Raw genomic sequence first — 25587 nt, forward strand, 5'->3', positions numbered from 1 at the left:
CAGTTCACATTGTATATGCATGTGCCAGGGCCTCGTAAATAGCTCATCAGCAGGTAATAATTTCAGAATATCCCACAAAATGAATACCTGTGGTGAGTCCCAATGCCTCGACAATAACTATATCAGCTGCTCAGTACTATTATATGCTGGGGGGGCGGGGGGGTTGTGTGGGCTGAAGTTGAGAAACACCGCAGACCATGGATCTTCTTTACAAGGCACACATACACACTCACAGTCCTACTGTCAGTTACATCTGCCTGCACAAGATGATTGTTTCTACTAAGCACAGTCTGTTACAACACTCCCAACACAGGTTTTTCTCTATGCGAGCTGGCTGGTCCATTCCTCCTGATCTGGTCCACCAGAGGTCCTTTAAATGCTTGTGGGTGTAAGGGCTAGAAGCTATATCATTGGCTGTCCCTGCTCAATGCTTTCCTTTGCTGATAGTGTTATTGCTCCTAGGTCCCTAGGTTAGTGTGCCAATTTGCGAGCATTACTTGCTCCCACTTGCTCGCTAGGCACCATGTAGTGCAGCTGGTGCTCTCTATACTAGTGGCTGAGTCGTTCTCCTTTTTGTGTGCTCTGATCACAAAGGACCATCTAGGCATCTCTATTATGTACTACAGGAACATGTTGAGAAAAATAGAGCTCTACTAGGCATGACCCCTACTCTGACTAATTGTTGCGGCCTGCATTGCAATAATACCCCTTACATGCCAACAATATACAGTTTGATTTCTCAGTAGATGCAGTAAAGTTTACACCAAATACAGTGTGGCTTCACACACTTACATTTGCAGTGCCCATTGACATTCTCTCTTAGGGTATATGGCTCACACGGTCATTATCCTCCTGGTAACTGCTCCCATTGAAGTGGATGGGGGCATTGCTGTACTAATCAGCCTCGTCCACTACACAATAAATGGAGCACTGGGGCTACAAGCTAACAGCTGATCAGCAGGGTGCAAGCCCCTGCAGATCTGAGGGCTCATGCACATGAACGTATTTTCTTTAGGTGTCCCTGCCATTTTTTTTGCGGACGGTATACGGAACCATTCATTTCAATCGGTCTACAAAAAAAAAGGAAGGTACTCCATGTGCATTCCGTTTCCGTATGTCCGTATTTCCGTTCCGCAAAAAAAATTGAACATGTCCTATTATTGTCCGCATCACGGACAAGGATAGGACTGTTCTATTAGGGGCCAGCTGTTCCAATTTTTCAAAATACGGAATGTACACAGACGTCATTCGTATTTTTGCAGATTCATTTTTTGCAGACTGCAAAATACATACAGTCGTCTGCATGAGGCCCTGATAATAGGCCATCAGTATCAAAATCCAGGAAACCCTTTTAAGTACCACTCTGGCATCTCACATTGGCATAAGTAATATGTCACCTCATACATATCACTTCATCACATATTAAACACATTATTGGCATTTTTACAGTAAATAGTCATATAACAATTAAACAGTGGAACATGGTATTGCCACCATCACATGGTCAACGTTACTCTACAGCAACTGAACAGTTACTGACCCTCTTACATCTTCAGCTCAGCAAAATTTGTGCTTAGTTATATAATCATGGGTAAGGACACTGTAGCGCTATCATCCACTGACTCTTCTTGTTCTGTTTGAAGGTGGTTAATGAAGAGGATGCTCTATCTCCCATCTATGCCAACTTGGAAGACTTTCGTAGTGAAGAGCCAAGGCAAAGAACGTTCTCTCTGGAGCGCTACTCCTCCAGCACCATAGAGGACTGGGAGACGCACACGGATAAGGGGAGTGGACAAGCATTTTACTACAACTGTGCTACTGGAGAGACTACTTGGGATTGTCCTTTTGACCAAGCAGAGGAGGCACTTCAGTCACCCATCTCTCCAACCTCCCTGAGTCCTCTGCCTGGAGAAGCAGAGTGGGAGAAACATTTTGATGAATCCAGTGGAGAGTTCTACTTCTACAATTCAGTGACAGGAGAGACATCTTGGGAGCCGCCAGAGAGTGAGCTGCATCTTCCAGTGGAGAAGCCGATGTTTTCCCCTTATGAATCAGTGGAGAGAAGGGTTTGTATATAAGTGTGTGGATTGCCCCCAGTGCATCACCAGTAATAGTCTGCAGGTGGCATGGCTTCTGTCTGTATTATGGCTCACAGACCTATGCCCCAATATCATTGATTTAGTCAAAGAAGATGGTTGCAGAAGACTCAATCAGTGTATATGGTGAAGTCTGTTCATGCGGGGGGTGGAGGGTTCCTTGTAATGAAGCCTTTAACATCTCTAGTCGCATCAGGGGGAAATCCTGTAATTTGCCTTATTTTGGGGCCTCTTATTTATAATCTCACACAATATAGGCATTATAATTACAAGCTTTCCATTACAATGTAATTTCTGGGCTTTAATTCACAACTACTGTAGTGCTTTTTCTGTTTGTACAGCCTTGTCTTACTGTAATATGTCAAGGAAGGTAGACCATTGTCTTCATTTGTGTCCACAGCCCCCGACTCCAGAAGCCGATTACCCTGAATATTCTGACACGATATACAAATACCCAGATGCCGACTATGATGGACATTATATTCCCCCTCCCCCCCAGCAATCCCCAGCAGATGGTCAGTTCTCAGGCTGGTCCTGTCAGATCAAGGATGGACAGAAACTGTATATCAATAACTACAGTGGTGACAAAGTGAGTACTGCGACCCCCCACCACCACCACTGTGACCACTTTCTGCAGATAAATGCACTGTTAATCCCTCTTCTCATTGCAGTGGGTGCAGTCTCAGGACCAGTTTGGGAAGACATATTTTTATACCTCAGATGGTTCCATGTCACAGTGGAAGCTGCCGGAGGTCAGTGAGCAACCCCAACATTCCCCATTTACATTGCTTACATCCCCCCTCTGGGTCACACTCAGTAGATCCCCATTATTCCTGAATCAAACTTCTCACATCTGCCATCATTTCTGGGTCTTATTCTTCACATCCTCTGTCATCCTTGAGTCATACTCCTTACATCACCTGTTATACCTGGGTCACACTCTTCACATCATCATAATCTCTGGGTGACACTTCTCCCATCTCCATCATCCCTGGGTAACAGTTCTCACCCATTATCCCTGGGTAACACTTCTCACATCTCCATCATCCCTGAGTCACTGTCCTCACATCCCCCATCTTTCTTAAATCACACTCCTGATATATCCATCATCTCTGACTCACGTTTTAAATCCCCATTATCCTTGGGTCACACTCCTCACATCCTCCGTTATCCTTGGATCACACAGCTCACATCCCCAATTATTCCTGGGCCACACTCTTCACACCTCTGTCAACCCTGGTTCACACTCCTCAAATCTCCTACTTCAACCTTGGGTCACTCTCCTCAAATTACCCTCCACCCCGGGTCACTCTCCTAACGTTCCTTACATCCCTCATTATCTATAGGCCACACTCCTCACATTCCTCATCATCTTAGGGCCACATCATTTCTGAGTCACAATTTTCACATCCCCTGTCATCCTCGGTTCACACTTCTTATTTTCTCCATAATCCCTGGGTCCTCACATTCCCCATCATCCCTGGGTCCTCACATTCCCCATCATCCCTGGGTCCTCACATTCCCCATCATCCCTGGGTCCTCACATTCCCCATCATCCCTGGGTCCCATTCATAAAATTGCACATTATCCATGGTTCACAGTCCTCACATCTCCATCATCCTTGGGTCACACTCTTCACATCCCTCACCAAGTTTGTATTAATTACTGTTACATATTTTTTTATTTCTCTTTGGTGCCAATAGCTCAGTTCTGCAGAACTGCAAAGCGGGAACAGTGACCTGGATCAGAACAGCAATGTCTTTACCGGCAGCCAGAACAATATTGCATCCTTCTCCCTGCAGAAAGATACAGAGGTAAGACCCCTGCAGCTAATCCCTCCTCTATGTATGCGTCACAGTGTCTTCTTGGATAAACAGGTCTGGTAGCAAACCTTGAATGTGGCTATTGAACAGATGGTCCCCAAGTTCTCTGGCAATTGTCATATACAGTATGAAGTTGTAAACTAATACAGTAGGCTTACCAAAATACAGAACACACAGCTGTGTAGTTAAAGGGGTTGTCCTGCTTCAGCAAATAGCATTTATTATGTAGAGAAAGTTAATACAAGCCACTTACTAGTGTATTGTTATTATCTACATTGCTTCCTTTGCTGGCTGGATTCATTTTTCCATCACAGTATAAATTGCTTGTTTCCATGGTTACAACCACCCTGCATCAGAGGTGGCTGTGCTTGCACGCTATAGAAAAAGCACCAGCCTATACCAGTCAACTCCCACTGTCCTGGCCACCGAAGAGGCCAACACTTTTTCCTATAGTGTGCAAGCACTGCCACCACTGATGGATTGCAGGTTGGTCATAACCATGGAAACAAGCAGTGTATAATGTTATGGAATAATGAATCAAGCCAGCAAAGGAGGCAATATGGACAATCACAATACATTAGTAAGCGGCTTGTATTAACTTTCTCTACATGATAAATGCCACTTACTGTAGTGACAGAACCCCTAAAGTGGACAAATATAGTCCTACACCCCTCGACAGTAGGACAGCTGAAGTATTTTTAAGACATTTGGCTTCAAGTCTTCACAAAGTCCTAATTATTTTTATTTTGTTACTTTTTAGGGATAATGTAGAAACTGTATTTGAATATATATTTATATATGCAGTATGTGTACAAATAATATTCATGTAAGCCTAAGAATTTATTTGAGTATCTGAAAACAATCCATGTTAGGGCTCCTTCACACTGGTCTCCCTGTCGGATCCGTCCTTCCGCTGTTTCGCCTTATCGCCGGACTGCCGCTCCGCCCCTATTGACTATAATGGGGACGGGGGCTGAGCTCCGGCGCAGCACGGCATTGCACAGCGAAAGCCGCCGGACTAAAAAGTCAGACATGCAGGACTTTTTAGTCCGGCGGCTTTCGCCGTGCACCGCCGTGCTGCGCCGGAGCTCAGCCCCCGTCCCCATTATTGTCAATGGGGATGGAGCGGCGGTCCGGCAGCTCGGCGAAACCAGGGAGACCAGCCTGCCGGATCCGTCCTGCCGTGGGTGTGAAGGAGCCCTTAGGTAATAATTTATGACTATAAAGTTGATGCTTATGAAGTAAAACACAATAAATGTTAAAAAATATCATTGTAATTGCATGCATAACAGAGAAAGGCACAACAGGAGCGGTGAGCAACTACATAGGAAATGTGTTCCATAGTAATATCTATACCATAAGGCAGGGCAGTTATCTGTATGCTAAAAAAAAAGGGGTTGTCCAGACTACAGATATTGATGACCTGTGCTCAGAATAGGTCATAAGTATCAGGTTGGTGGGGTATCAACTCCCGGCACCCTGCCAAACCGCTGTTGGAAGGGGCCCCAGCGCTCATGCGAGCTCTGCATCCTCTTCAGTGTTTGCCTGCATGTCATCTCCCTTGTATCAGCAGTGCAATGTAATTACAGCTGTTCATCCCCTTAAAGTATATAGGAGAGGAAGCTGTAATTACACTGCACTGCAACTACAAGGGGACAACTTGCAGGTAAACGCTGAAGAGGACACAGTTGAAATAAATATTTGAAGTGCTGGAATCTTCTGAATTACATTATATTGCAAAACATTAATAAAAGTATTAGGACTTCTTCATCACTGGATTCAGGGTTTTCATTTAGTTCCATTCCCACTGGTGTATAAAATCCAGCCCCTAGCCATGGTTTACAGACATATGTGAAAGAATGGCTTATTCTAAGGGCTGTTTCACACGAGCGGATGCCGTGTGTGGCATCCGCTCCGTAAAAGAGTGCCAAGACCCGATGCAGACTGCAGAAGCACGGAGCAGTAACATGATTCATAATGCTCCGTGCCTCTCTGTGACCTCTTTACTACGAAATCACGGTGACAACTGTGATTTCGTAGCAAAGAGGTCACAGAGAGGCACGGAGCATTATCACTCATGTTAATGCTCCGTGCCTCTGCAGTCTGCATCGGGTCTTGGCACTCTTTCACGGAGCGGATGCCACGCATGGCATCCGCTCGTGTGAAACAGCCCTAAAGAGCTCACTGAGTTCAGATAAGATGGACGGACGTTTGTCTGCCTAGATCTATGTATGAAGGTGTTTGGGTCTCTACTTGTCTGTGGGTCTCAACCACACTATTGTCAGTGACTTGTGCGGCTGTGTTGATGAGGATCTTATGAACAGGATGACAACTTAGAATATTTGGGCATTTTTTGTCAAAAATGTTCTTTACATATTTGTTGAAACTGACCGGCGTTGCTGGTGATGACCTCCTGGTTGTCACATATGGAATCCATTTTAAATTAAATTTATATTGTGATTTTTTTGCTATATATGTTTTAATTAGACTTTAATAAAGATATATACAGCCATGGCTGTAAATGTTGGCACCCCTGAAATATTTCAAGAAAATGAAGTATTTCTTACAAAAAAGTATTGCAGTAACACATGTTTTTGTATACACATGTTTATTCCCTTTGTGTGTATTGGAACAAAACCAAAAAAGGAGGAAAAAAAGAAAATTGGACATAGCGTCACACCAAACTTCAAAAATGCGCGGGACAAAATTATTGTCACCCTTTCAAAATTGTGGATAAATAAGATTGTTTCAAGCATGTGATGCTCCTTTAAACTCACCTGGGGCAAGTAACAGGTGTGGGCAATATAAAAATCATGCATGAAAGCAGATAAAAAGGAGAGAAGTTCACTTAGTCTTTGCATTGGGTGTTTGTGTGTGCCACACTAAGCATGGACAACAGAAAGAGGAGAAGAGAACTGTCCGAGGACTTGAGAACCAAAACTGTGGAAAAATATCAACAATCTCAAGGTTACAAGTCCATCTCCAGAGATCTAGATTTGCCTTTGTCCACAGTGTGCAACATTATAAAGAAGTTTGCAACCCATGGCACTGTAGCTAATCTCCCTGGGCGTGGACGGAAGAGAAAAATTGATGAAAGGTGTCAACGCAGGATAGTCCAGATGGTGGATAAGCAACCCCAAAGAAGTTCCAAAGATATTCAAGCTGTCCTGCAGGCTCAGGGAGCATCAGTGTCAGCGCAAACTATCCGTTGACATTTAAATAAAATGAAACGACATGGCAGTAGACCCAGGAGAACCCCACTGCTGACACAGAGACATAAAAAAGCAAGACTACATTGTGCAAAAATGAACTTGAGTAAGCCAAAATCCTTCTGGGAAAACGTCTTCTTGACAGATGAAACCAAGATAGAGCTTTTTGGTAAAGCACATCATTCTACTGTTTACCAAAAACTGAATGAGGCCTACAAAGAAAAGAACACAGTACCTACAGTGAAATATGGTGGAGGTCCCTTTTTTGGGGGGAATAGTTTTGCTGCCTCTGGCACTGGGTGCCTTGAATGTGTGCGAGGCATCATGAAATCTGAGGATTACCAACAGATTTTGGGTCGCCCTGTAGAGCCCAGAGTGTCAGAAAGCTGAGTTTGTGTCCGAGATCTTGGGTCTTCCAGCAGGACAATGACCCCAAACATACTTCAAAAAGCACCCAGAAATGGATGGCAACAAAGTGCTGGAGAGTTCTGAAGTGGCCAGCAATGAGTCCAGATCTAAATCCCATTGAACACCTGTGGAGAGATCTTAAAATTGCTGTTGGGAAAAGGCGCCCTTCCCTTCCAATAAGAGACCTGGAGCAGTTTGCTAAGGAAGAGTGGTCCAAAATTTTGGTTGAGAGGTGTCAGAATCTTATTTGATGGTTAAAGGAAGCGACTGATTTCAGTTATTTTTTCCAAAGGGTGTGCAACCAAATATTAAGTTAAGGGTGTCAATAATTTTGTCAAGCCCATTTTTGGAGTTTGATGTGATATTATGTCCAATTAGCTTTTTTTCCTACCCTTTTTTGTTTTGTTCCAATACACACAAAGGGAATAAACATGTGTATAGCAAAACATGTGTTACTGCAATACTTTTCTGTGAAAAATACTTAATTTTCTTGATAGATTTCAGGGGTGCCAACATTTACGGCCATGACTGTATTACTAATATTGAGTGGAGGTGTGGCTTAGTGGTGTGTATTTGATTAGGACCACACTCTAGGTATATGGTACTTGGTATACCGATTAGGGTGGAAACAGTTTGGGGAAGTCTCTGTTCTCAACTTTGGGATATAGTAGACAGACATTGCAAGCCAGGTGCTCTTGTCGAACATCGGTGTCTGATTCATCTAATGTTCTGGATGAATGGGCAAAAATTCCTGCAGACACACTGCAAAATCTGTTTTAGCTGCATAACCAACTCCTTATTAATGCCTATAGATATAGAATGGGATGCTATAAAAGCTACTGTAGGTGTGTAGGTATCCCAATACTTTTGTCCATATAGTGTATTATCACTGAGCCATGGACTCAGTAGCAGTATTTGATAATAACTAGAACTTTGTGAAATTTCTTTGATAATTGAAGCTATGTTGGGGGTGGAGGATGCAGCTAGGGCTTTCCTGTGCTATCCTTTCTGCTGTGTTCTGATATGCTGGATGAGCAGTAATTATGTGTGATGTGGCTTCCACATCTTGTAGCTTCTGATTGTTAATCCCCTTTGTATTCCTTCATTCCATTGTAGGAAAAAGGCCTAGAGAAAGCTGGAGTTCTGCACAAGGCCAAGATCTCTGAGAATGGGAGGAGGCTGAGGTGAGTGGTGGCTGCGCGAAGCTGGACCATCTGCTTGTGTAGGTGAAAGTTGATGATTTAATAATTGGGGCACAGCCATGCTGGATCCTCCCCCTGTATAGGTGACAGGTTGTACATGAATCACTGGGAGTACGGCCCTGGATGGTCTCCTTGTGTAGATGATATGTGTGGAATGAAATACTCGGGTTACAGCAATGCATGACGCTCCCCCTGTGTAGGTAACAGGTGCAGAATGAATAATTGGGGGTACAGCCATGTTGGATGCTTGTCCTGCATAGGTGACAGGTGTAGATTGTATATCATCCATGCTGGACTCCCATGTGTAAGTGATATGGTAGAATGAATCACTGGGAGTACAGCCATGCTGACTCCATCCGTGTGTAAGGGACAGGTGTAGAGAGTATGACTGGGGGTTCAAACATGTCGTTACTCAACTTGTGTATGTGATAAGTGTAGAGTGAATAACTGCGGCTACAGCCATGTTGGATGCTCCTGCTATGTAGGTAACAGGTGTAGACTGAATATATTGGTGTACAGCCATGTTGGACATTCCTTTTGTGTGATCCTTTACGATTACGGCGCCTAGGTACCAGGGGTGGTAATAAAAACGAAATGTCTTCTTTTGAATAAAATATGCCACTCACTGTGACCTGTAACACTGAGATGAACTGAGTGCCCTTATGCTGTCCAGGGAATGTCTCCAAAACTCTACTCAGGGTCTTGAAGACATTTTGATCTAAATTCTTAAGTTGAGTTTTTTAAAGAAATCTAAATAATGAAAATGTCCATGTATGAGCCAGCATGTAACACGTGGTAATGAGCCAGCAATGAGGTAAAAAAAAGTTGAGGGAGGGTCTGGTAAATGGTTGTCTTTTCTAGATGTAGTAGTCCACAGGATGCCAAATAACACAGTCGAAGGCTGGCAGTCTGAGAAATTTTAACAACTGCAAATATTTCTTCAAATGCAGCAACAATAACCATAAACAACCATGACGTATGCAGCTTTGCTGAGAATTTTCACAGGAATGACCAAACAAGCGCTGCGTGAGCTGCCAGCTGCACCAGAAATTGCCTGTTAGAGGTTTTACTGCAGGACATTCAGGAGACCAAGTCTGTGAAATCGGCAGACTGGTGCTAGCCTCCAGAAAAGGTGATAAAAGGAGGTGAGGTTTTCTGGTGGCACTGGCTACCACACATTCTGCCACGGCACACCATCACATTAGGGCTGCACTTCTAGTAGTTGACTAGTTAAATTACCACAACCCTGGCCTCCACTGTCACCACCACCCAGCAGAGATGGTTTGGAAGGAAAAGCCAATAAAGCTTAGCAGATGAGAAAACTCCATGTTTTATAGCAAACAGCTATACATGAAGTAGGTTGTCAGGGCACTGGGTGGCTCTTGCGGGTGGTAACATATAAAAGGGTTTTGCGCAGAACTGGAGGCTGCTGTTGTACATGAGAGGTACTGTAATGCTTATGTCACGTCATACATGACCTTGTATCTGAGTGACTATTTTATTTTCTTGAGCAGGAAGAACTGGAGCTCGTCCTGGACAGTGTTAGAAGGAGGAATATTGACATTTTTCAAGGACTTAAAAAACCTCTCGTCCAACATCCAGGTGAGGTCATTAGTATGGTGATTTAGATTATAAATGGGGATGTAGTTATATCATGGATTAGAAGGCAGAAATGTGATTATAGAGGGGTGATGTAGATCAATGTGAGTCTTTGATTTTTACATAACTGCTCATATGCTGCACAGGCCTTTCTAGGTTTGGACCTGGTATAAAAACAGAATTGACTCTTTTTGAGGTAATTATGAAACATTTTTAAATGGATTACAACCAATGATGAGGCCAAACATTACCATTTTCTGGCTGGTGAGGCCTGAGTAGAAATACCGGTAAATAGAAGCCATGACGTGGTTTGTAAATAGGTGATGTGTAGTGTTGAGCGCAAATATTCGAATAGCGAATATTAATTTAGAAAATTGGCACTTCGAGAATTCCCGAATATTTAGCATATATTGATATATATTCGCATTTTCAAATATTCTAGATTTTTTTTCATCTGAACCCATGATCCCTCCCTGCTTCTTGCTTGTGGGACAATGAGGAGGCTGCAATGTCTCTGTCTGAGCTTAGCAACATCCCTAGCAACCAATAGGAAAGTTGCCTACCCCTTACTTTATAAGAAACCCCCCAGCAGCCATTTTCTACAGTTTTTAAAAGTTCTGAGAGAGAGAGAGCAGTGTCATTGCTGTGCTCTGTGCTTTCACTCATTACATTAGATAGACAGTTAGATAGCTCATATATATATATATAATACAGATAGTTAGTGGGAGTCAGTGTAGGTTATATCCTGATATAGTGTAGCTGATAGGTTCCAGTGCAGGGTGTTAGGTAGTGTGATAGGAATTACTGTTTCTCTGCTGTCCATACATACATGCTACAGACATAGTGCTGTGATGTCACAACAATACTTAGTACACCAATCAGTAATATGTAGTCAGACCTGCTAAAATGTGAAGTTTGACGTATTGCGCCAAAATATGTGCATCATTAATTGCCGATTAGCGTAATCGCGAATATATTGGAGCCGTCTATCTGCATGTAAAGCCATTTTTAATGTTCTGCCGTGCCAACCGTTTTCTCCAGTCTCAGGAAACTTCTAGCAGCTTGGAAAATGTAGCGAAAGTGACCCACGCCTGTATTGCGCACTCTTTGCGTGAATATTACGTTGCCAATATTCGCATTCAAGAAAACAATAGCGAATTTGCGAATATATGACGAATATTCTACAAAATATTCACGAAATATCGCAAATTCAAATACTGCCCCTGCCGCTCATCACTAGTGATGTGAATTATATGGGAAAGATGAAGATTATAGTGGAGTGATGTAGAGTAGAAAGTGTGATGTAGTTAAACACAGAAAGTGGGGATAATATAGGTGAGATGTACATTACTGTATATAGGTGAGATGTGGATTACAGATAGGTGATATGGATTATATGGTGAAGATGTGGATTATAGAAGGATAAATAGATTATAGGTGAGTTACAGTATATGTGGGAAAATGTAGATGATAGAGGGGCAATGTAGACTCTAAAGAGACAAAGTAGTTTATATGGTGCAGGTGTATATTAGCTTTATATCGAGGAGATGTGGAAAATAGAAAAGTGATGTTGATTATATTGGGGCAATGTAGATGATAACTGGTGATGTAGTTATAGAATTGTTATATAGATTATATGGAGGGATGTGGATTATAATACAGTTATATAGATTTATAGTACGGATGTATATTACATGGGGGTGATATATTGAACAGATGATGATATGTAGAACACATGTCTGTTATATGGGGGAGATGTGCTTTCTTCATTATAGAATTAGATTCCACCTATAACAAAAGAACAGTGCCTCAAACAATGAGAAACATTATTTGTACAAAATACAGTATTAGATAAAAACATATAAAAATTATAGCAGCAGGCCACACACACTCACCGAAACAGTGACGGTTTAGGGGAATAATCACGATTATTCCATAGCATAAGAAGTAAAAATAGCAATACAGCTTATAATTGCAGCATAATACATCTAGTACTGAGATAATATTTCTGATATTACAACACAGTCTGACCATCTGGGCAAGGAGTAACCCGTGTCCAGGGTGGGACTTTCCGAGGACGCCAACACGGGTTACAGTACTATTGTCCCCTGCTATGCAATAATCAGCCTTAGGTAATAATATTTTGAATATTTTGTTGTTTTTTTCTCCCATAAATACTTGTACCATTGTCCCTCTCTTCATATCACTGGAAGAAACACGTGTTGGAGTGTGAGGGCCTCATTGGTGTGTATCTGTATGATTTGTTTTTTTACTACATTGTACCTTCTGTATATGAATATTGTACATTTCTTTCTCACCAGACTGTGTTGTTGCATACATATTATCTACATTGTTTGAGGCACTGTTTGATTGTTATAGGTGGATGGTGCACACTGAATGTTAGTCTGCCCAATCATATGTGCTATCATTATAGAAGTAGAGTATATAGCACTTGTGATTTGCGAGTGAGGGCCTGATGCCATCTGCATTGGTGATAACTGTGCTGCAGCCATTTTCATTCTGGTACCCAGTCTCACCACACCTCTTGACTCTTTATATGGTTTTCTGTTGTTTTCTCACATTTCAGAAGCAATCCCAGTTCACTGTTCCAGAGTACACCGTCAGGCTACAGGGAGCGTCACTCAGATGGGCCGCCAAGGAAAAGTCTAGTAAGAAACACGTCATGGAAGTGAGTGCCATAAACCTCCATTTACATGCTATACCCTGTGTAATACATCTGTGTCTTGTACTCTGTATATTCCCCTGTGTGTTCCTCTCATGTGTCCTATACCCTGTATGTTCCTCCCATGTGTGCTATTACCTGTCTATCCCCCCTGTGTTCTATTCCCTTTAAATTCTCCCATCCAATATAATCTATATATTCTCCCATGCACTCTATATAGCATATTTCTCCCATCCCATCTTTGTGAATAGCTGGGAACATGAACTGGAGAGAACTCTGCCACAGATTGGCAAAAGATTGTTATTCTTGCTCACAAAATGCCAGTGGCCTGCCAAGCACAAGTCAAAAAATCTCCTCTAGATGGTATCACTGCCCTGATTTCCTCCACAAATGCTACCCAGAAGTATCAGAATTGTACTGGTGATGTAATTCTGAGGTAGGCATGCTGTTCCACATTTGGTGGTCCTACTCAGCTTTACAGCCTTTCTGGCAAGCAGTATTTGATATTTACTTCAAAATGACAGTCTCCAAGCTAGTTCCTTCACCACAAGTAGCACATCTATCTTTTTGTATCACGACCGGCATGCCGATCACATACGTGACACAAAGGGAGGGAAAAGGGAAGGCCCTGTCCAAGGGAGAGGGAAAGGTGGTGACCCCTAACTCACCTTGAGGCTGGCACCTGACTGCCCTGACGTCCCTAGACGGGTTCCTCACCCGTACGCTGATCACGTGCCTAAAACGCTGGCTTTCCCTAAGATGAGCCCTAGGTAGTGAATAGGGTGGTGGGAACACTAGTCCGCACCACTAACACTAAAGGAAAACACCAAGGAGAGGACAGACAATACAAACAAAACATATAATCCCAGGTGGGCAACAACAGTGGACAACAAAAGCCCAACAGGGATCCGGAGGATAACACTCTGGAACAACAACCAGGAATCACAGCTCCAGTGGTTCAGTATAGAAGTCCAGGCAGGAAGCTCTATATCTGGCAACCAGAGACGTGGGAGAGGAGAATATAAGGAGGTTGGGAGTGACAGACAAGAAACAGCTGAGGAGAAGAAACTACGGATCCCTGAGTGAGACAAAAGGGATTGCAAGGCAAACACAGAAAACTATCATTAAGAAACAGCGTGATCTTTAGACATAGAGCGCGCAGCCACCCGCTGCGACTTCCTGACCCAGGGTATAACGGAGTCAGATGTGGCTCTTGACACCCTCGTGACATTTTGTAGGTTGAATCTCTGCTTGCAAAAAGGGTCTCCTAGTAATTTCCTTTCAACAGCCCAAATGGTAATACTGAGGTTATGGAAGTCTTCAGATACTCCTTTGATTCAGGATTAGTTCATTAAAGTAAACAACATACATTGCATGGAGTCCCTTATGGCAGTAGACCATGATTGATCATACCAAGTGGAACGACTGTGGCTGGCTTGGATGACTTATAAGTCCAGTCCACTTTTTCCTGCAGCGGTACTTAAACCCATACCCTCTGTGCCTGGTGGGTCCCCCGCCCCTTTTTTTCCTCCTTCCCTCTATCCTATATCTTCTCCTTTCTTCTCTCTACATTTATATGTTTTTCCTTAACCCTCTTACTCTTCTACTCTCATTTTCTCATTCTCTTATTGATTTGCTGCATTACCGTTTAACCTGAAGAAGGGGAAGTGTTATCTCCAAAACGCATAGTTTTTATCTGGCTGTAATCTGCTGCAATCCCAAAAATAATAATCTCTATTAGTTGGATGCTGAGAGACTGTCCTTGCGCCAGGAAGCTGTGGACCCTCTGTTGATGTGATCTCTTTGACTTGTTGTCATAGCCGGAATGGTTATTGGATGACGTGTGCACCACCCAGCTGACCTTCATCTTAGATGGGTTGGCTCTGTTATTGGCTTTTCATGGATTATTTGTTATTATGATAAAGTAACTTCTACTTTGCTATATGTTCTATCACGTGTTCTGTATCACATGCAACATATTAAACAAGCCTGTTTTATGTTCTGTACTCTTAAAGACAATTATTAACAAAAATGAAACAAAAAAGGGGGTATAAGAAAAAAAACTTTCTAATTAGTTATATGCAATGTGTTATAGGGTACTTCAGTGGTTTACTGAAGAAATTTGGTTACCGGTATTAGAAACTTTCCCAGAGATCACTGTTACTTCATCACTTCAAACAACTCAATTAAACAAAAAATAAAGTAAACCAGGGTCGTTTGTGGTGCTGTGTCCTGACTATTTCCACTATGTGTCTTATACCCTGTATATTCCCCTCATGTGTCCTATACCCGGTATATTGCTCCCATGTGTCCTATACCCAGTATATTCCCCTCATGTCTCCAATACCATGTCCGCTATACTCTGTATATTTCTTTGTGTGGCCTATAAATTTGATATTCTTCCCCTGTGTCCTATACCCTGCATATTCCTTCATGTGTTGTATACTCTGTATATTTCCCCGGATGTCCTATATGGCCTGCTTATATCCTGGGTGTCATATAGACTACGGTAGATATTCCCCTATGTGTTCTATGTCCTGTATTCAGTAGTGCCCCCTGGTGACTGTTCTCCAACCTAAAAATGTTGTTACGTACTTCCTCATCTGCTATCTCACGGCAAGACCAGCTGCACAATGGCAGTGCCTCTAGCGCGCTCTGTTGCTTGGTATCGGCATCCCATACTTCCTGAGGGTGGGCTATTTAAACAGTCAGCTGTTACCTGTGATTGGAATGCCTGCCTCACTAGCTAGTTTTGTGTTGGTTACTCTGGATCACTGACCCTTTGCCTGTTTCTCTGACTTTGCCACTGTATTCTGATTTTGCCTCTGATGTGATCTCCTGGTATTTGACTCTGCTTGTTATTTGACCTTGCTTGATATTGGTATTCGACTCTGCTAGTTAGTGACCAGGGTTGCCAACCAGATTTTTTTCGGATAACATATACTAAAATCACAGACAGCCAACATCTTTTACGGACAAATTGGAAGACAATAGTAAATGATAAAGATTGTAAGTCATACATCTCTATAGCTTAATATACGAACTAGAACTCATTACAGAATTTACTGCGATCTGTAAAATTATTAGAGTTACCAACAAAAAAATCACAGACACATCAATTTTTTTTTCATGGACTCACTTATTTTTACGGACTGTCCAGAAATTTCTAGACCTTGGCTTGCTTGCTGACTTTATCTCCTGGTTTTCACTCTGTTGTGTATTTGACTTAACTTTTTTATTATGAGCCAGTCCTCGTTTTGCCTGCCTGGTTTTGACCTCTTTCTGTCTGACTACTCTTTTACCCCATTAGGTTTAGGCCCCTGCACTTAATTAAGTCAGGGACTGTCGCCAAGTTGGAGGCTGCCATTTAGGTTGGATCTTGCAAGTAGGTAGGGGCAGTGGTGCTGATGGAGTACAGGGCTGCACTGTTCCCTACCCTTTATGACATATCTTGTATGTGGATGTCGTCTTTGACCTAATGTGGTATTTCTGATTTTCCAGCTGAGAACACGCGATGGTTACGAGTATCTAATTCATCACGACTCTGAGGCCATCACCAAAGATTGGTTTGCATCAATAAGCAAGAGCATTGGCAGGAACATGCACATAGTAAGTATTCTGCCACTGCCTTCATGGGACTGACAAGGGCTGGGTGTTCCTAACATGGGCTGCATTAGGTATCATGATGTCATCACAATATGTTGTGACTGGCCTGTGCCCATTTATCCTGCTCCAATTTCTGTAGTACAAATGACTTTAATGCATTTGAATTGATGAATGGGATTGTTTTGAATAGTGTCAATGATTGACTGGCCAGTTCTCCATCACCAGAGAGGTTTTTACCTTGTGCCCAGAGTTGCCAATATAGGGTAATTGCAGCCTATGAATATTAGGATAGCATTATAGTATCCTTCTCCACCCTATGAATTTAGTTTCTTATCATAAAATAGAGCACATCTTAGGGCAGGTTGCTCATGTAGTCATGAGTTAGAGGAGTTAGATGCTACAATGGGAACTTTGCCTTTAATCTGTTAATAAGCCTGCATATCCCCTTTAAACTTTTGCCCCTTATGCAACCCTGGCTCAGTTAGAGAGCGCTTGAATTGCTATGTGGATGTGTTTAAGGCCTAATATAGCAGGTCATACGTCCGATGCTGCTGAATCTAGATCTGTGTTCATGACCTCCCATCCTCTTGTGCTGCATCAGGAACTGGACAATGGATGAGGTAACTGCCTGCTGAATTAATATCATCATCCAGAATTTTTCCCCATGAATCAGTAACTTTTTTCTAGTCCTCAGATTACACCTCAGAGAATGAGAATGAGTCACTGAGTGAATTCGGGTCAACCGAGAAGTTAGGAATGAAAGATGAGAAGAAGAATTCTGGTAAGAAAGGGGTGAGGGCAACAGACGTTCTAGATAAGGTAACACAATTCATTCAAATTCTCTCCTGGCCTTTCTGAACCCAAATATTTTCATCTGAATGGGGCTGAATAAGGGTGCTTCAGATAGTAGTATGACAGAAAGATGGCAGCAAGGTATGTAGGTAGGTTAAAGTGACTTAAAGAGGTTGACCACTTTCTGGTTACTGTTGATCTATTTGTTTGTAAGATGATTATAAGACATTTACTAACATAGCCTTTGTTGAAATTCTGCACCCTATTCTATATGCCCCCTTGTTTGCAAAGTATATTTGTGCTGTTCACACAGAGGTCCTGTCCATAAGATGGCTGCTTATAGAGGGTCATGTGACCAGGCAGATCACCTCCATGTGATGTCTCCTGTTTTCAAATATGCTGCACCTGTCATCTGCACTTGCACTGTTGGCAATTTTGTGGAGGTGCAATGTGCTGGAATGCAAGAGACATCACACGGAGATGATTTGTCTGGTCACATGACCCTCCATCAGCGGTCATTTTATGGACAGTACCTATATGTGGACAGCACAAAAGACAAGGGGGCATACCTAATAAAATATAGAAAATTGTGCACAATTTTAACAAAGACTATATTAGTAAGTTCAATATAATCATCTTACAAACACATAGGTCACAAGTAACTAGAAAGTGGCCAACCCCTTTAACTATAGAATCACCTATCACCTTCTCTGTGTCTACTTGTCAATAGTGTTGAGCGGCATGTCCCATATTCGAATTCGCGAAATTTCGCGAATATTCGAAAGAATATTCGTAAAATATTCGCGAATATTCGAATTCGTTATTATTTCGCATATGCGATAATTCGAATTTTCGCATCGCATAATACATATTATGAGATGCAAAATTCGCATGTGCGCTAATGAAATCGCCTTACGAAGATTCGCAACTCAATTCAATCACTAATGTACAGACGTGGACAAAATTGTTGGTACCCTTTGGTCAATGAAAGAAAAAGTCACAATGGTCACAGAAATAACTTTAATCTGACAAAAGTAATAATAAATTAAAATTCTATAAATGTTAACCAATGAAAGTCAGACATTGTTTTTCAACCATGCTTCAACAGAATTATGTAAAAAAATAAACTCATGAAACAGGCATGGACAAAAATGATGGTACCCCTAACTTAATATTTTGTTGCGCAACCTTTTGAGGCAATCACTGCAATCAAACGCTTCCTGTAACTGTCAATGAGACATCTGCACCTCTCAGCAGGTATTTTGGCCCACTCCTCATGAGCAAACTGCTCCAGTTGTGTCCGGTTTGAAGGGTGCCTTTTCCAGACTGCATGTTTCAGCTCCTTCCAAAGATGCTCAATAGGATTGAGGTCAGGGCTCATAGAAGGCCACTTTAGAATAGTCCAATTTTTTCCTCTTAGCCATTCTTGGGTGTTTTTAGCGGTGTGTTTTGGGTCATTGTCCTGTTGCAAGACCCATGACCTGCGACTGAGACCAAGCTTTCTGACACTGGCTAGTACATTTCTCTCTAGAATTCCTTGATAGTCTTGAGATTTCATTGTACCCTGCACAGATTCAAGACACCCTGTGCCAGACGCAGCAAAGCAGCCCCAGAACATAACAGAGCCTCCTCCATGTTTCACAGTAGGGACAGTGTTCTTTTCTTGATATGCTTCATTTTTTCGTCTGTGAACATACAGCTGATGTGCCTTGGCAAAAACTTCGATTTTTGTCTCATCTGTCCACAGGACATTCTCCCAGAAGCTTTGTGGCTTGTCAACATGTAGTTTGGCATATTCCAGTCTTGCTTTTTTATGATTCGTTTTCAACAATGGTGTCCTCCTTGGTCGTCTCCCATGTAGTCCACTTTGGCTCAAACAACGACGGATGGTGCGATCTGACACTGATGTTCCTTGAGCATGAAGTTCACCTTGAATCTCTTTAGAAGTCTTTCTAGGCTCTTTTGTTACCATTCGGATTATCCGTCTCTTAGATTTGTCATCAATTTTCCTCCTGCGGCCACGTCCAGGGAGGTTGGCTACAGTCCCATGGATCTTAAACTTATGAATAATATGTGCAACTGTACTCACAGGAACATCTAGTTGCTTGGAGATGGTCTTATAGCCTTTACCTTTAACATGCTTGTCTATAATTTTCTTTCTGATCTCTTGAGACAGCTCTTTCCTTTGCTTCCTCTGGTCCATGTCGAGTGTGGTACACACCATATCACCAAACAACACAGTGATTACCTGGAGCCATATATATAGGCCCAATGGCTGATTACAAGGTTGTAGACACCTGTGATGCTAATTAGTGGACACACCTTGAATTAACATGTCCCTTTGGTCACATTATGTTCTGTGTTTTCTAGGGGTACCATCATTTTTGTCCATGCCTGTTTCATGAGTTTATTTTTTTACATAATTCTGTTGAAGCATGGTTGAAAAACAATGTCTGACTTTCATTGGTTAACATTTATAGAATTTTAATTTATTATTACTTTTGTCAGATTAAAGTTATTTCTGTGACCATTGTGACTTTTTCTTTCATTGACCAAAGGGTACCAACAATTTTGTCCACGTCTGTAAGAATGCAAAGCCCTTTGCCTCTGTTCTGGGACAAGTGCCGATATTCGCCTGTGCGCTAATAAAATCGCCTTACAAAGATTTGCGCCTCAATCACTTTCTAGGCAATGTGAGTAAGATCTGAGCTTTTGGACTTTTGGGAATCAATCGAGAAACAGTGGGGGGTGATGACAGTAGTTGACAGAGTACAAATCAATGTAATCTGTAAGGTGGAAACTAAAAAAAAAAATACGAATATTCGTAAATCGAATTTTACGAAGTTCGAAGTATTCGCGAATATGGTGCTATACTATATGAATGCACATGCACAGGCCTTTGCCTCTGTTCTGGGGACAAGTGTAGATATTCGCATGTGCGCTAATAAAATCGCCTTACGAAGATTCGCAACTCAATTCACTAATGTATGAATGCAAAGCCCTTTGCCTCTGTTCTGGGACAAGTGCCGATATTCGCATTTGCGCTAATAAAATCGCCTTACGAAGATTCGCGCCTCAATCACTTTCTAGGCAATGTGAGTAAGATCTGAGCTTTTGGACCTTTGGGAAACAATCAATTATATGTGTACTGTAATTTTGTGGAAAAAAAAACAAAAAAAAAAAAAAAAACGAATATTCGTTTTTACGAATATATAGCACTATATTCGAAATATTCGCGAAATCGCAAAGTTGCGATATTCGCGAAAAAAATTTGCTTTTCGAATATTCGCGCTCAACACTACTTGTCAACAATTGTCAGTGTCTGCCATAATAGACACTGTGGTCAGTGGGTGTCGGAAGTAGTATGAAGCCAGTCAAAGCATTAGCTGAGAGGACAGCAGAGTCTTGATGGGGGAGCCTTGTTCTTAGTTGACCTCCTTGCCATGTTCTATGCGATTCTTGCGTGCCCTTTTATTGTATTGTCATCATTCCTACTCATAAAGCAGTTTTCAGGCCATGCACATGTAATGGCCCTAGTAATGGCCCCCTGAGCCGCTTCATTCATAGTGGAGATCTGTGAGAATGATGACAATCTCATACTGAACGTCTTTTAGGGAGCAAAGTGTCTTACGTTGTCTATCTACAGGACAAAACTCAGACAGTGACCGCAATGTGAGGGCCAAGCTAAGGAAGTTACTGCAGAGAAGGCCAACGTTACAGTCCCTGCGAGACAAAGGTTACATACGCGGTAAGGAGAGCTGTGTCCTGACATCCACATCCCCAGCCCAAGTGCCTGGTGCACTGACATGTTCATTGTTTCTCTACAGACCAGGTCTTTGGCTGTCATCTGCATCAGCTGTGTGAACGGGAAAAGAGGGATGTGCCAGAATTTGTCAGCCACTCAATTGAAGTGGTAGAGAAACGAGGTAAGTCCACTATCCTTGCCACCCCCTGACCGTGGCTGCAGACTGTGCTAATATGTGTCTCAATATTATGCCTTTCCCTCACCTCACAAGGAGACATGAAGGTCTATGTCTAATCAACATTGGGAGTAGTGTGAAAACAAAAACATCAACAAGCTGCTATTGACTGATCTATTTGTGTATTCTCATATGTCTGTAGTTAGTGCTGTGAGGGTATACTGGCCTCTTGCTGTGAATAGGCTGCTGGTCTGATTCACTTAATAACCCCTTAATTCGCTCATTATATTTGGATATTCATGGTTTATTACATGGGCTGTCTGGACTACTCACACGTCATATCTAGGCTATTAAAATGAAGAAATTTGGTTGTCTTCTTGTCCGTGGTTACCATATTGGGAAAATATATCTCTCATGTACTACAGTTTTGGTAAGGAGGACAGGACATGAAATGGGGAGGATTACTCAAAGGGTGGAGTGGAGGGGGGTCCTACTTTATATCATAATGGCTGTAATGTTAAAGGCTTATTCTGGCCATCTAAGAAACATGGCCATGTAACCAATGGTCATCTAAGGGGTTAACAAGTTGTGCCTTACTTGTCTCTGTCTTATCATTTGGGGAAATAGGTTTGGACATTGATGGCTTGTACCGGATCAGTGGCAACCTGGCAGTCATTCAGAAGTTACGCTATAAAGTGGATCATGGTAAGTGTGTATTGTGTATGTACAACCTTCTAAAACCAGAGACTCAGACAATGTATACTCTACAACACCCACTGTCAGCAAATACCCAAATATATGTCCTGTACACAGCTTTCTGCCACTATAGACCCCAATAATGTGTAATATATGCAGCCTTCTGTAACCAAAGACCCCCAACAGTGTATCTTTTACACAACCTCTGGAGACCCCAACAATGAATCCTGCACATACCCCTCTGCTACCAGAGACCTCAATAATGAATCCTGTACATATCCCTCTGCTACCAGAGAAACCAAAAATGTATTCTGTAGACAAACCACTGCACCAAAGACCCCAAGAAAGTATCCTGTACATCCACCAGCAGAGGTACCAACAATGTATTCTCTATACGACCATCAGTCAACAGAGGCTCTCTGTCAACAGAGATCCCAACAATATATCTTGTACATGATCCTCTATCACCAAAGACCCCAACAATGTATCCTGTAAAGTACATGCCCCTTTGTCAAAAGAGATCCAAATAATAAATACTGTACATGATCCTCTGTCATCATAGACCCCAACAGTGTAGCCGGCACTTGACCCTCTGTCACCAGAGACCTCAACAATATATCTTCTACATAACCCTTTGTCAAAAGAGACCCCACTATATCCTGTACATGACTTTCTGTCCCTATAAATCCCAAAAATGTATCCTGTACCTGCAGTTTCATGAACCCCATACACCGTATATTGTACCTGGCAGACTGCTTTGCTCATGTTAATATTGTTTTTCCAGATGAAAACTTTAGCTTAGATGATGGTCGGTGGGAGGACGTTCATGTGATCACCGGAGCACTGAAGCTATTTTTCCGGGAACTGCCAGAACCTTTGTTTCCTTATAGTCATTTTGACCAGTTTATTGAAGCAATAAGTAAGTTCTTATCCCACACTGGCAACTGGCACCTGGAGGGGAATGCTAAAGGGTGGGACAAGAGTGGGGGGTCTCTGTTGGCCGAGTCACAGGTGTCTGTTGGCCAGACACCCTGACACTATGATGAGGGACCCTTCTTCTTCTTATTGTCTTCTTATCAATCTTCTTTCTCTGTACAAGAATTTAGTGACCAAAGCCAGAAAATTCAACGCCTGAAGGAATTGGTTCTATCACTTCCAAAGCCCAACCTGGAGACAATGAAACTGTTGTTCAGGCACCTGTGCAGGTCAGTAGATGAAAAATGTGTATAACTGTATAACTATATTGTGTGTATATGGGAATGAAAATATATTTACCCTGAATAGTCACTTTATTTGAGGCATCTGCATTTTACTATTTCATCTTCCATGTATGGAAATTGTAATAACATTGATTGTCTCATGAAAATGGAGACTGTCAAGGCGTAGGATATATTAGGCAGCAGCTAAACAGTCCTGAGTGGTCTGCTCCCACGGGAGATCAGAAACTTCCAAATAAAAAGTTACTGCTAGCCATGATAGAAAGAAGTTGCATACATACAGTGCATCACAGCTTGCTACATATAAGACTGTTTAGCCACAGACCAGTCAGAGTGTCCATGCTGACCACTGCCGAAAGTGCCTTCAGTAGACACAAGAGCATGGTGCAATGGAAGAAGGTGGCCTGGTCTGATTGATTATGTTTTTCTTTACATCATTTGGATGGCCTGGTGGATCACTTATCTGGAGAAGAGATTGCACTAGGATGCTTTATGGCAAGAATGCTAGTTGGCAGTCAGTGTGCAGCATTGGGCAATTTTCTGCTTTGAATCCTTCAGTCCTGGCATCCATGTGCATATTACTTTGATTGTACCGCCTGAATAAACATTGTAGCAGACCAAGTAAGTCAGTGGCCTCTTTCAACAGCATAATACATCCAGCTATAACTACAAAAATTGTTTAGGAACAGTTGGAGGAACATGACAACGAGTTCACAGTGATGAGCTGGCCTCCAAATTCCGCAGATCTAAAAAAAAGTTGATCAATGGAGACCCTAGGATAGATGCTAAATGTATGGTAACTGGGAGACAGCACTCAGCTATCTCTGTCAGTCCAATAGATAGTAAATGGAGAAATACTGCACATGCTTGACCGCTACTCTATTCAGGTGGGGGACGTTCTTGTGATTAGTGGGGGTTCCAGTGATCATATCTTTTATGTAGAAAGAAGATAAATGTTGTTTGTGGGCCAACCACTTTAGAGGGGCTTTCCAAGTTTCTAAACCCTTTTTATGCCAGTTATCCCATAAAAGACAAGAAGTTCCAGCCAAGTATCTCTAAGGAAGAGATCAATGATAAATGTTAACAAAATAAGGCTATTCTGACACTGCTGTCAGAGGCTCTGTTTCAAGCCTCTCTGTCAGCAATTCCCTCAAATTACATGGAAAAAATAGTACAAAATACAGTGCCAAAGTTCCTTTCAAAAAGGAACTACATTTGGACCCATGATGCATGGCTGTTACTTTTTAAGTTACATTTAGCGCTAACAAACATACAGGAGAATTCTAATTACATCCAGTGATGTCTTCTCTATTTGTGGATCTTTCCTCATCTTCTCCATTCCACCCAGACCGCATTGATGTTTTGTTTCAGGCACATCTAATCATAGGTTCCTTAATTTTCATAATTCTCCCCACCTTCTCAACACAAACTTCCCATCCTGGTGCACCAACGATGTCCTCCTGCTGCCACCCCCAATACTGTTCCCACTGTGCTCCCCAAAGCCCTTGAATGCTTTACTGCACAAACAGTTCCCTAAAAGTTCTTACACCACACAGATAGTGCTCCCAGTATTTTTTGCCACACAGTGCCCTTAAAAATAATTGTGGCCAGCAAATAGCACTCCTAACAGTAATAGTAACACAATAATAGTTGTTCCAAGCAATTATTGTCCCATGGCCCCCCAAGTCTCACAAATTGTAATAATTCACTTCCAGAATGCCCTCATAGTAGTAATATACCCTACAATGCCCCCAATAGTAATAATGCTCCCTTAATAATGCTAATGCTAATTAGTAGTGCCCTCCAGTAATAATATTGGCCTCGTACTGTCTCCAGTAGTAATAATGCCCCATAGTTCCCATAATAGTAATAAAGTCCCCATAGTGCTTCTATGTAGTAATAATGCCCCCTATATTGCCTTCAGTATTATGCTCCCCCAGAGTGTCCAAAAAATATTAATTACCTCACTTCACTTCACTTCCATGCCACTATCTATGTTGCGGTGCAAGACATAGGACTCTTCCGGCCTGTGTCCTGGCGTAGGTGGTCGCAACCATGTCATTATGCCACCTGCACCATCCTCTCATAGGCTTCAGGCCTAGTGATCTGTGACCTATGAGAGTGAACAGTGGCGCTAGGAGCAATCGCCTCCCATGCCTTGACTCAGTCCTAAAGACGCCGATACAGATGAATGTGGAGCAGCCCTACAGCGGTGCCCTAGCAATATGTTGCAGGATACAAGGGTAGTTTTAGTAGTTTTGAGCACTGCAAGTTATAACCTCTGAATAAGCTGGAGTAGAAAGGGATTCAAAGAGTAAGGCCTCATGCACACAACA

The 25587-nt window shown here is 42.2% G+C and overlaps 1 protein-coding gene across 5 annotated transcripts in view; it reads left to right on the forward strand.

Annotated features, from left to right (window-relative positions):
- ARHGAP27 (Rho GTPase activating protein 27) overlaps nucleotides 1-25587 on the forward strand; it is a 120669-nt gene that overhangs the window by 87336 nt on the left and 7746 nt on the right. For all 5 annotated transcript variants that reach the window (XM_044296778.1, XM_044296777.1, XM_044296780.1 and 2 more), the window contains 14 exons: nucleotides 1644-2066; nucleotides 2497-2685; nucleotides 2768-2848; nucleotides 3800-3910; nucleotides 8653-8720; nucleotides 10253-10340; nucleotides 12925-13026; nucleotides 16522-16629; nucleotides 17314-17407; nucleotides 21065-21166; nucleotides 21246-21344; nucleotides 21966-22043; nucleotides 22819-22953; nucleotides 23134-23239. In XM_044296778.1, the coding sequence (XP_044152713.1) occupies nucleotides 1644-2066; nucleotides 2497-2685; nucleotides 2768-2848; nucleotides 3800-3910; nucleotides 8653-8720; nucleotides 10253-10340; nucleotides 12925-13026; nucleotides 16522-16629; nucleotides 17314-17407; nucleotides 21065-21166; nucleotides 21246-21344; nucleotides 21966-22043; nucleotides 22819-22953; nucleotides 23134-23239 (1784 nt within the window). The remainder of the gene's footprint in view (nucleotides 1-1643; nucleotides 2067-2496; nucleotides 2686-2767; nucleotides 2849-3799; nucleotides 3911-8652; nucleotides 8721-10252; nucleotides 10341-12924; nucleotides 13027-16521; nucleotides 16630-17313; nucleotides 17408-21064; nucleotides 21167-21245; nucleotides 21345-21965; nucleotides 22044-22818; nucleotides 22954-23133; nucleotides 23240-25587) is intronic.

Source organism: Bufo gargarizans, chromosome 6 (assembly GCF_014858855.1).
Source record: "Bufo gargarizans isolate SCDJY-AF-19 chromosome 6, ASM1485885v1, whole genome shotgun sequence".
Classification (NCBI taxonomy): domain Eukaryota; kingdom Metazoa; phylum Chordata; class Amphibia; order Anura; family Bufonidae; genus Bufo; species Bufo gargarizans.